The sequence below is a fragment of the Saimiri boliviensis genome, chromosome 17 (assembly GCF_048565385.1).
Source record: "Saimiri boliviensis isolate mSaiBol1 chromosome 17, mSaiBol1.pri, whole genome shotgun sequence".
NCBI classification, from domain to species: domain Eukaryota; kingdom Metazoa; phylum Chordata; class Mammalia; order Primates; family Cebidae; genus Saimiri; species Saimiri boliviensis.
Window position 1 is genome coordinate 3,981,598 of NC_133465.1, and position 12,996 is coordinate 3,994,593.

At 37.5% G+C, this 12,996-nt stretch overlaps 1 protein-coding gene across 10 annotated transcripts in view; it reads left to right on the forward strand.

The window, feature by feature from the left end:
• Positions 1-12,996, forward strand: part of BCAS3 (BCAS3 microtubule associated cell migration factor) — a 661,861-nt gene that overhangs the window by 354,331 nt on the left and 294,534 nt on the right. For all 10 annotated transcript variants that reach the window (XR_012514509.1, XR_012514510.1, XM_039475903.2 and 7 more), the window contains 3 exons: positions 2,541-2,641; positions 5,680-5,876; positions 10,380-10,477. Coding sequence is in view for 8 of the 10 variants with exons in the window: in XM_039475903.2 (XP_039331837.1) it covers positions 2,541-2,641; positions 5,680-5,876; positions 10,380-10,477 (396 nt within the window). In the remaining 2 variants the exon portion in view is untranslated. The remainder of the gene's footprint in view (positions 1-2,540; positions 2,642-5,679; positions 5,877-10,379; positions 10,478-12,996) is intronic.

Here is a 12,996-nt window from a genome sequence, read left to right on the forward strand (position 1 = left end):
AAAAAAGAAAAGAAAAGAAAAAAAGAAAAATGAAAAGCCCACAATAATCTGCTGGTCCTGTCCCCTTTGCCTTGCTGACTCATCTTCCACTTACAACATGGCTTACCCCACCCAACCACAGCGGCCTCCTGGCTATTAGTGATTTCCTTTGTGTTTACACCTCAAAATCTTTGTACTTAACATTCCATTTGTAATACCTTTCCTTCAGATATTTGCAGAACATATTACCTTACCTCTTTAAAAATCTTCTCTGCCCTCATCTGCTTTCCAGCCTCTACAAATTTGTCCATATTCACATTTTTCACTGGTATTTAAGGGGTGAGAATTTCCAGGATCCCTTATTCTCCTCTGTATTAAGAATTAATATAGAATTTACTGGTGTGAAAATAATTTAGCCTTTTGAAAACATCAGTTTACTTATCAGCCTTTCAATATATATTAATATATTAATTATTTTCAAAAGAATGCTGAAATAATAGTTATTGTAGTATTCTTTTATTCTTGATATTACTGTCATCACAAGAATGTAGGTGTATGCTTTAGTGATCATTTGTGTTTTGTGCAAATGCCACCATGCTTCTTGGTTGTAGAACTATGATTTTGGAGAACTAGCAGCTAAAAGTTTTAACTGCTGCAGATCTTACACTTCAATATTATGTATGCCTCTGTTGGGTAATTCACTGAATTCTCATTTCTCCTCTTGCAACAAGTTAAGATAAGCTTTTTGTGAGTCTGTGTCTTTTAAAATCTTGCCCTAGATTATGCTTTGTCTATTTTATTTGTGTCTATTTCACTAAGGTGTAGTTTTTCAAAATACTACCATGTTCTAGCAAAAGCTCAGTGAGGCTGGCATTCTCTTCACTGGTTGGGTAAGTGTATAACTCTTTCTGGGAACATATATTAAGAAATTTATATATTCACATCCTCTGTTTACATATGTAGGAATCTAGATCAAGGAAATTTTTGTATGTTGATGTGTGTATATAAATGTCTCTGGGTGGTGGAAATTATCAGGTTATTTTCTGCTTCTCATTCTTTTCTATTTCTTCCATGCTTCTTTAATGATCGTCTTTTACTTTCTTACTTCTCTTTCTGCTTACCTCCCCTCTTTTTCCTCTGTTCCTCCCAGTACTTCATTGCTTGATTTCTCTGAGTATTAAAATGGTAGGCCAGGTGTGGTGGTTCATGCCTATAATCCCAGCACTCTGAGAGCCAAAGCCAGAAGATCACTTGAGGCCAGGAGTTCAAGACCAACCTGGTCAACATTGTGAGATCCTGTCTCTCCAGAAAAGAAAATATTGGGCAGACATGGTGGCTTATGCCCGTAGTCTCAGCTCATTATTAGACTGAGGTGAGAAGATGGTTTGAGTCCAGAAGTTTGAGGTTACAGTGAGCTATGATCATGCCACTGCACTCCAGCCTGGATGATACAGCGAGATCCTATCTCTTAAGAAAAAAAAGGGCCGGGCGCGGTGGCTCACGCCTGTAATCCCAGCACTTTGGGAGGCCGAGGCAGGTGGATCACGACATCCAGAGATCGAGACCGTCCTGGCCAATATGGTGAAACCCCATTTCTACTAAAAATACAAAAAATTAGCTGGGCATGGTGGCACATGCCTGTAATCCCAACTACTCAGGAGGCTGAGGCAGGAGAATTGCCTGAACCCAGGAGGCGGAGGTTGCCGTGAGCCGAGATCGCACCATTGTACTCCAGCCTGGGTAACAAGAGCAAAACTCCGTCTCGGAAAAAAAAGAAAAAAAGAAAAGAAAAGGTTAAATAAATATGTATGAGTTTGGGGGTTATATGGGAAATATCTATATCTTTAGCTCTACTTTGCTGTGAACCTAAAACTGCCGTAAAAATAAATAAATAAGTATTTTTAGAGATACGGAGACAGACATGCTGAGTGAGTGGTAGCTTCCAAAGAGGAGACTAAAACTTTGAGGAGATAATGTCTGGTTTATATTAGGAACTCAGCAGATGGTTTTGAATTATTTTATTGTTTTACTAAGCAAATGTTCCTATTTGAATTAAAAAGTAGGCTGTTTATAATTTGACTATGTCATACCACTTAAGAATCATGAAAATCACTCAGGTATCTAAGAAAAATGATGCATTTCTCTGGATAAATGAATTTTTTCAGGAACCAAAAGTGTTTTTCAATTAAATGTGCATTTTTATGCCTAGCATTTATATGAAGCTGCTAAGTAAACTCTCTTAAAGAATCCTAATTTCATTCCCCCAATAAATAGATTTGTCACTGCTCTTCAGTGTACTTTTGCTGTTAGCATATACTTAGTTGTTTATTTCTTTTATTGGAAGAAGATGTCCATACGAAATTCCTGTAAATATTTTTTAAAGTATCTTTTTCCTAAGAACTTTATTCTTACTTGTTCAATAATTATTTGAATTGCCTCTGTGCTTTAAAGTATTATATTTTATCTTATAAATTACCACAGTATCCAAAATGGTTGTGCCCATATCTGTTTTTCCACTGCATGGAACAAAGTGCTTTAAATCTATTTTCTTTTTCCTATAGTGGTTCCCCCTGGAAGTCCTGGGCCCATTACTCGACATGGGTCTTATGACAGTTTAGCTTCTGACCATAGTGGACAGGAAGATGAAGAATGGCTTTCCCAGGTAAAACTCTGAAATATTGGGAATATTAAAGTAACAGAAAACAGAAATTTACTGTCTGTTTTTATTCTTTTCCTTAGAGGTAAGTGGGGAGAATTAGTAACTCTCTGTTGGGTTATCAAGAATTAGTTGTCTTTCCATACTACAGATTACTCACAAATATTGCTGCCGGTGTACATATACATATTATACATATTTGTGTGTGTGTGTGTGTGTGTGTGTGTGTGTGTGTGTGTGTGTGTGTATGTTAGCTTCCATACACATGGCATAAAATTTGTGTATTTTTCACACAATCTATTTAAAGCCTTAGGGCCTTGGAATTAATTAATTAACTAATTAACTAATTTTTGAGACAGAGTCTTGCTCTGTCACCCAGGCTGGAGTACAGTGACATGATCTTGGCTCATTGCAACCTCCGCCTCCCAGGTTCAAGCAATTCTTATGCCTCAGCTTCTTGAGGTAGCTGGGATTGCAGGCATGCACCACCATGCCTGGCTAATTTTTGTATTTTTAGTGGAGATGGGGGTTCGCCATGTTGGCCAGGCTGGTCTTGAACTCCTGACCTCAAGTGATCCACCCACCTTGGCCTCCCAAAGTGCTGGGCTTACCAGTGTGAGCCACCGGGCCCAGCCAAGAGCTTGGAATTTAAATAGGCTCTTTGGAACACATTTTCATCAGGTTTAAAATAAAAGCTGACTTTGTTGAAACAGTGAAGCTACTCAACAATCTTTGGGATCTGTTTTGTGGAGCCACCGTTTTCTGAAGGTTGAATTCATACTTCCATTATTGTAAATACAACATTCCACTCTAGAAGTTCTGATGGCACATGTCTGGGTTCCTTTCCTAAGCCCATGTAATGCTGCTTCTAGTGGTCTCTAAACCAGCCCTACAACATTGCTGGGACTGCAGGCATGCATCACCATGCTGGCTGATTTTTTTTTTTTTTTTTTTTTTAATCTAGAGACAGCATCTGCCTATGTTGCTTAGGCTGATCTTGAACTCCTGGGCTCAAGTGATCCTCTTATGTTGGCCTCTGAAAGTGCTGAGATTACAGGCATGAGCCCCCATGCCTAGTCTCCAACAGCTTCAATTGACCATCCTTCCCCTTGCCAGGCGAAGCTGTCTTCATTCAAAGGGCTTTGAAATAAAAGATACTTGGGTGGATTTCAAAATGATGGGATTACAAATGACTTCATTACAAATACTGTTATGTCTGCCTCAAGTCTGACATCATTTTGTGAAGCTAATGATCTATCTCAGATTACCAGTCTGGCAGCTTTTCATCGGACAGGTGCCTCAGAAAATGTGGAGGCCATTTGTAGTTTCATTTCTTTCTCAAGGAGGATAGCCTAAAACCTAAAGTAAGTCTGGAAACTGGGAAATCAAATAGTGTTTAGGTAACATGTATTTATTTCATCACAGCAAAAACATTCATAGGAAGTTCCTTGAAGGAGATCAATTCTTCAGTTCATGGCATGTGACGATCCATCCTTCCTTAATGATAGGAAGATAAAGTAAATCCAAAAATGCATGTGTTTTTTTCCAAAATCAAAATTTTGTCCAAGGAATGCTGGCAGAGAAACCACTGTCCTTCACTTCAACTTTTCAATTAGAGAAAGGGGTAATGTGTGCTGTCAGTGTAAAAGTATATACAATATGTTTGTCCGGCATACAACAGGAGAGTGAATAGGAACATCTGGCCATCGCCTCGGTGAAATTGCACAGGCATCTGTTTACCTCTCGGCTCTGTGACACTGATGGTTTTGAGCTTAAAATACACAGAATGCTTTATCTGTGGCCTAATTTACATTGCTGAATACAACTACTTGAATCAGAAATCACTATCCTCAATCTGAGCATTTTTCTCCCTGTGATTAGTGGGAATGTGAATATTGTTCCAAAGACCATGATGATTTTGCCCTTTTGGACTCACAAACACAGAGCTACACTCTGTGAACCTTTTCAGTTATGTTTTGTTAAGAATTAATCACCACAATCAGAGAAATGTGATTAAATATAAAAAAACTCAGGACAAAAATAAGGCACGTGGGAAGTCAATTACATAAAGTATTTGCAGATGCAATTACATAAAGTATTTGCAGAGGCATGGATGTAGCAATGACAAGACATTTAAACTAGTTTGTATATTTAATCTCTCATTCGAGTTGCTTATTTGTAAAAAATCATGTAATACGTGTATTTTCAGGCTTTTCCCAGTGTCTTCCACCCACTTCTTTGACTTTATAATGTCTAATAAAATATTGGGAACTTTTCCTAACCCCTCCATTGAGTGTGGAATTCATAAAGTATTTTGGTATTTCTGTTTTGTAGCACATAAAATGCCTGTGTCAATATTTGCGGCAGTTGAGAAAACCCATTAATTAATGGCTATTTGGAAGACAAATACCTAGTTTGAGAGAAAATATATAATAATTTTTTTCATTTAAAAGTGGACTGTGGGTATATTAGGACAGTATAGTAAATATTATAATATTTTATTATGGAAAGAAAGTGGCTTTGGGCATTAAAATTATTTCAGACCTTTACTTTTCCTTAGGTAGTTCAAGAACAGGTTCACGTTTGTCATGAGCTTGATCCTCAGTGAAGGAATTACTTTTAATCTGTGGATTAATAGATGTAGTATTCAGTGCATGTCTACAACATGGTAAGTACTGTGTAGAGTGAATGGAGATATACGCTAGGGAGCTGACACTAGTTACATGAGGCAGGCAACTGGTTCTTTTACTTTCATAGGATTTTTGTGTTGTATATGGAGTGAGGTGCGCATGTGTGTCTGTGTATGTATATGTACACAAAATGTAATTTTTGTTTATTTTGCTGAAAACCAGTAGAGGGACATTTTAAGTGTCTGCATTGTCTGTGATTATTATTACCTTTTAATTATGGGTGCCCTATCCCTTTCCCACTTTAACATGGGGTTCTTGAAGAATGTGGGTATTGAGAGGAAGAATGGGGGATTGTGAAAGGCTCTCAAATTGAGATCATAATCCATTTAAGTCATCATTCCTACTCCGTTCCAGGTTGAGATTGTAACACACACTGGACCCCACAGACGTCTGTGGATGGGTCCACAGTTCCAGTTCAAAACCATCCACCCCTCAGGCCAAACCACAGTCATCTCATCCAGTTCATCTGTGTTGCAGTCTCATGGTCCAAGTGACACGCCACAGCCTCTTTTGGATTTTGATACAGATGATCTTGATCTCAACAGTCTCAGGTAGGAAATGGGAACTAGGGAGTGATTTGCATAAAAGAATTAATATGTTCATGTGAAATAAACATCATACATAATATTTACTTTTCCCCTTTTGACACAGTGTCATGTTGCAGTCCACATGTACTGTTGCATGTGATTCACTGTCATGACTGGAGATGGTATATAGGATGTCATGTGGGAGTACATGACATGAAATAAATATTTGTTTTTCAGATTATATTTTCCCTAAATCTAATACGGCACTTTTCAAGCAATTCCACTTTTTGATGCTCTGCTCATATTTCTAACTGCTTGAAGTCTGATTATGTACTCTTTTCTTGATCTTTCTGAAGTTGGCATCACCTTTCAATGAAATTTCTTCTGTGATTTTTATCTAATCCTCTATCTTCCTTCTTTTCAATCGTAAAAAGTTTTTGAATGGAAAAATGTTGTTATAAATCCAGTTATATACATATATTATTTTTATAATACATGTTCTCTCATCCTTACTTGTAGGAATCCTAGTACAGGTTTACAAATTATGGCTTTTTATTTTTAGCTTTTTTTAATTGCAACTCAAGATAGTTTTGACTTGCAGTCTTAAGTTTGCTTAGCAGTCTAATTTTTTATGTCAAGACTTGGCACATTAGGGTACGACAGATAATGAAGGACTCAGTCTAATATAATGTATTCTCCCTTTTCTTGTCTTCTCTTTTAAAAAAGTTCTGTAGTGTATCTTGAATGTGAAACACCCTCTGACCTCTTTCTTGCACACCTTTAAAAAAAATAGTGGAAATTTTGTCAGTAGCAATAATAAATTTTTATTACAAAACAAAAATTGCAAAGTTGGGTTATGCCTGATATATTTGTTTAGAAAATATGTCGCATATTTATTGAGTACCTATCAGGGATTCTACTAAGTGTCAGGAGATATTCCTAGAGTATGGCCAGTTGCCTACTTTGGTCTGAATTGCAACTTATCATTTCATTCCCTAATCCTGTTCTCACTCCATTCTTTCTCATCTCTTTATTTATTTTTTGTTCTATTCTATTTTATTTTTTGAGGCGGGGTCTTGCTCTGTCACCCAGGTTGGAGTGCAGTGGTGTGATCTCTGCTCACTGCAACCTCTGCCTCCCTGGTGCAAGCAGTTCTCCTGCCTCACGCTCCCAAGGAGCTGGGACTACAGGTGCATGCCACCGTGCCCAGCTAATTTTTTGTATTTTTTAGTAGAGATGGGGTTTCAGCGTGTTGGCCAGGCTGGTCTTGAACTCTTGACCTCAAGTGATCCTCCCACCTCAGCATCCCAAAGTGCTGGGATTACAGGCATGAGTATATTAATTTTTTTGAGACTGAGTCTCACTTTGTCACCCCAAGGTGGAGTGCCATGGTGCAATCTCAGTTCACTGCAACATCTGCCTCCCGGATTTAAGCAATTCTCCTACTTCAACCACCCAAGTAACTGGGATTACAGACACACACCACCATGCCTGGCTAATTTTTGTATTTTTAGTAGAGATAGAGTTTCACTATGTTGGCCAGGCTGGTCTTGAACTCGTGATCTCAGGTGATTTGCCTGCCTCTGCCTCTGCCTCTGCCTCCCAAAGTGCTGGGATTACAGGCATGAACCATGGTGCCCAGCCTCATCTCTTTAAATTACTCTTGAAACCTCTCCTTTCACACATGCCACATCTAATTCTTTACTAACTTATGTCATTTCTATTCAAAATTTACATCTAGAAACCTTCCACTCCTCTCCATTCCCAATGCCAGCACCCTAGCAATGTTTCACAGACTCCTAACTGGTGTTCCTTTTTGAATTTTTGCTTTCCCCTGACTGATATATCTTCTTAAAGAAGGATTCATAAAGATGAATGCATCTCCTTTCAATACTTGGTTTAGTATTTTTCATTTGTTTAGTCTGCTTTATGTTTTGTTTCTTTCTTCTCTACATTTTTGGTTTTTTGTTCCAGCATAATTCCTCCAGCTTTCTAAAGATGACATTTTTTGACCAAGATGTCAGATAATAATGACAGAATACAGTGACAGCGTAAGACCAATTTTCAATGATGCTAATGATAAAATATGGTCTAGATTAGGACCTCAAGCCATGGTCAGGTAGTCAATTCTTTTCAGTCCTCAACTTGGTGATTCAATGTACTTGTGTTTAAAATAGTCATTTGGTTATTTAAATGTTAATAATAAAGCATTTAAAATAACTAACCAATTTATTCTCTTTACAACTACGTAACACATTTAGTTTCTTTGCAAAACCATGCACAAGACACTGTCTTATTTTTTTCTAGCGACTGACTAGCTGCTACTGTAAAGCTCTGCTTTTTCTTAGGAGGTCTCTGCCCGTTGTTTTGTGGCCTCCTTCAGCTTTCTTTGTTACTCTTTTCCTCACATACAGTTCTTCTGTTAAGATCTTTCTAACTCCCTTCTTTTAAAAGTAGATATAGTGCCAGGCACTGTGTCTCATGCCTGTAATCCTGGCACTTTGGAAGGCTGAGACAGGTGGTTCACAAGGTCAGGAGATCAAGACCATCCTGAGACCATCCTGGCCAACATGGTGAAACCCCGTCTCTACTAAAATACAAAAAATTAGCCTGGTGTGATGGCGCACACCTGTAGTCCCTCAGTTTTTTTAAAAAAAATCTAAATGACTTTAAATTGTTTATGTTTGATTAGAATATTATCCTGTTTACTGGACGCATATAACTTTAGAAATCTTTATATTGAGCAACAGGTTCATAAATTTCTATTAATTGCATCTGTAATTTATATTTTAAATTTTCAGCAGGTAAGCTTGGTTGGGACCTTGGCTAAGACCCTACAGCACAGTTTTTATGGGAAATTTAGATTTAACTCTCATCAATTTTAAGTCCTTTTTAGTACTACCATTTCTCACCCAGCATCCAGTTAGAAATCCGACTATTGAAATTCTCCTCATTCTCATTTATAATTGCTCTAGCCCAGCTCCTTGTCTCTATTTTCACCTTCTGGTACTGGATCATGCTATACCTCTCTCCTTTTTTTTTTTTCTTCCTCACAACAAACACATGCATTCAAACTAGTTGCATAACTAGTCTGAAATTCACACTTGACATTTCAGGCTTCTGTCATTTGCCCCACATTTCTTATCAACTTTTTATCTTCCCCTGATACCCTTTATGAACTCTGCACTTCAGCCGTATCATGTACTTGAAGATGCCCTGACTTTGTCATATTTAGTCACTGATCTACGTTTCTGCATGTTGCAGTCCTGTGAGTAAAGGCCAATTCTTGCTCCTCTTCATTATGCATATACTATTCCTGTATACAGACCTAATTCCTATTTCAGCTCTACAAGACCTCTATCTTATGTGGACCCTTAATGTATTCCCCTGTCTGAGCTTTTATTATTTATGTTATTCGTATTTACACTTTAGTTTTATTTTGCATTGTCGTGAATTTCATGTGCTGTGTCATACATATAGACATTGGTCGGTGTTTTGTTTTGTTTCTGCTTGTTCCCGTAGTAATTCTGACATGCAGTAAATATTCAGTAAATACTTACTGTATGAATGAATTACCAGAAATACATGCATATATTGTTGTAATAAGTTTTTGTTTTTCTAAGTTGCCTGGGACTTTCAGATCTTTTAATCTTCCAGATACTTTTATGTTAGGATTTATTCTAATGCAGCTAGAAAGAGACACTCAGCATTTATATGTTTATTATTATTATTATTATTATTTGAGATGAAGTCTCACTCTTTTGCCCAGGCTGGAGTGCAGTTACCCAATCTTAGCTCAGTGCAACCTCTGCCTCCCAGGTTCAAGTGATTCTCCTGTCTCAGCCTCCCAACTAGCTGGAACTATAGGCGTGTGTCACGCTTGACTAATTTTTTTGTATTTTTAGTAGAGACAGGATTTTACCCTGTTAGCCAGGATGAATGTTTATTATACTTTAAATTATATGTGGTAATTTGTACATTTACTGAGGTTCTCATTGATTTTTATATGCTAGTTGGTAATTTTATAAAGGTAGGTCACTTAGTAGTGACCCTAGCTAGCTCCCCCTCCCCCAGCCACAGTACATCTTTGTTATCCTATGCTTCCTGTCAGATATAAAGTAACTTTCATTAAGGATTTTGAATTACATATTGCTGCCTTTTATGGAACACATTAATAGCTATGGTGCTATTCACGAATTTCAGGATTCTCAAAACTCTTCATGTGTGTCCCTTGGAAATGCCAAATTGTATCCCTTTAAATTAATGTTAGCTTTTCAGTCCCTTCCTTAAAAATCTGTGGAATAACACTCATAGATAAGTTAGAAGGGGTCTGGACTGTAGAGAATGTTTGTAGTGCTTTATCCTTGTGCAGCAATTAGGGACTACAGCTCCTTGTTTGTCTTGTTTTAGGATGGATGGTTCTTTAATGGATTGTGCTACTCCAACATTCCTGATTTAAGGTCTTTTGTAGCAAGTGACAGTTTTGATGCCAGTAACATATATGAATTAAATTAAATTGCATTGCAGGATCCAGCCAGTCCGCTCTGACCCAGTCAGCATGCCAGGGTCATCCCGTCCAGTCTCTGATCGAAGGGGAGTTTCCACAGTGATTGATGCTGCCTCAGGTAGAAAACCACCTCTCAAATGTTTATTGGGCAGTCCTGTGCTTTTTAACTAATTTTTTCATACAATGTAGAGGTTGACATTTATTTGCTTTCTTCTTCATTTTTTGTTTGGTGGTGTGTATGCATTTTAATGCAGTACTTTGCCTATATTTGTTGCTGAACAATGCCATGCTTTTAAGCATTCCTAAGGTTGGTGAAAGATGCAGTGGAGTTGGCACTTGATTAAATGTAGTGAACATAGTATTGAAGGCTACAGGGTTGATGACTGTTTTGCCTTTGATCACTGAAATGTGGAGAAGCAACCTTGACAGAGAACGTAAATACAATATATGGATTCAATTTACTCAACCTGTTGAGTATCAGAGTGCCTAATCTGTGGAAATAGAGACAGTCCAAGTGCTATAGCTTCAATGATTTTATTATCAAAAGCATGAAGTTTAGAAATTAATTAACTTAACTCTGGTCTATCACAGTTATTAATTTCTTATCCTTGGAAACAAGCTATGAATATGTATTATTAGTTCAGAGGAGGAGATCTTTGCCTTTGTTGGTGATAGTTGCTCCTTAGTATTATAAAACTGTTTTCCACTAGGCCTACTAAATAGTAGAACTGTCTGTAGTGATATATTTTCCCATTTCTGAGTTGAGTGTTAAAATAAGGACAGTGATGCCCTGCTTTCAAGTGGAGCTGGGGAGCATCTGAAGACAGCGCACAGCAGGATTTTGTCCAAAAATTCACTCTCAAGTAGAATTATTAAATACTCAGCATTAGTCAAACAGTTGAGTCAGAGAGGATTTTAATCTATGGCGATTTCAAAATCCCTAGAGACTACTGATTTGATTGAGGCTTAAACTGTATAAGAAAATGGAAATAAACATAAAACTGATTTGTGAAGGTCACTTTAAAATGACCAAAGTTTCTGTCTGTGGATACATTTTTAAGTTTCAAAGCTAGTGGGTTTTATACGTATTCTTAACTTTCTGATTTTTTGGTTAGTGGACTGTACTCTGCATCTTACTGAGCTGCCCCGTCTAGGGCTATGCCTTCATTTTTAATGTAGACTATTACTTTAGAGGACTCATACTTGTTCCTAATGCTTAAACTTGGCATCCATGGTTGTCCTGTGGCAATGAGCATGGAAATGTATAGAGTTTCTATCACTGCTTCCCTGTGTTGAATGACATACCGAGATAGGAACTTAAACAGTAAATCTTTCTTATAGTCACATTCTGAGAATGCTAAGAGATGTGCTCATTTGGAATGATCATTTACAATTGTGAATCCTGGAAATGTTACAGATTTTAACCTGAAGTATTTTATTCAAGAATACATGAGTAGGCCTTGACTGGGCTTTTTAAACCTTCTTAAACTACCAGATTACTGATGTTTTATTGTCAAGCGACTAGCCACTAGGAACACAGGCTGCCAAAGCAGTTACCTTGTGTTATTAAAAGTGAACATATTCAATACTATATTCTGAGGTAACACTCATTTTCTTTTCTTTTTCTTTCTTTTTTTTTTTTTGAGGCAGAGTCTTGCTCTGTTGTCCAGGTTGGAGTGCAGTGGCACAGTTTCAGCTCACTGCAACCTCCATCTCCCAGGTTCAAGCAATTCTCCTTTCCCAACCTCCGGAGTAGCTGGGCCAGGCACCTGCCACCATCCCCGGCTAATTTTTGTAGTTTCAGTATAGACGGGGGTTTCACCTCATTGGTCAGGCTGGTCTCAAACTCCTGACCTCAGGTGATCTACCCGCCTCAGCCTCCCAAAGTGCTGGGATTACATGTTTGACCCACTGCGCCTAGCCAACATTCCGTATTTATCTTGTAGCAATCTAGCTGTATGTAAAGTCATCTCATGCAACATGGGAGGAGCTTCAATGAACTTTATTTAAATCCTTTTACAAGAAGAGTTTTTAAGTTGATTTTTGAATAAGGAATTAGAGCCTACATGTAAATAATCTGATTTGTAAGTAGTCCTAAGATTACTTAATTTACATCAGAGATAAACTCTATGAGTTTGCAGAATATTGTTCTATCACATTGAACCTCTTTGCCTGAAAGTACCAATCTTTTGAGTAGGAAAGAACTTCTTGAAGGCTAAGCTTTATTATTACATTTCTAGGCTTATTTTCATTCCAGGAAGCCATGGTACCTTTCTGAAAGACAGCCAAAATAGTGAAACATATGCGCTGCTTTCTTTAACTTTGAGCTAAAGAAGCCCCGTAGATAAAGAATTGGACTTTTATGAGTAATTCTCTCTTCAGCTACCTTCAAGGTTTGGATCCCTTTTGAATGAAAAATGTATGTTAACACATTTTTTGAGTGAATAATGTTTTGTTGTGGAATGTTTATCCACTTTATCTAATAGGCCCAACGGTTTGTTTTAACAGAATTACTCTCTATGTCTGTGGAAAACAACATCTAGGCTAACAAAAATCAAGGTAGCAAGTCTAACAAGATTGTGGCTAAATGATTTGAGTTCTTTATGGAAACAAATTTATGGGAAAATTTTGTTTTAG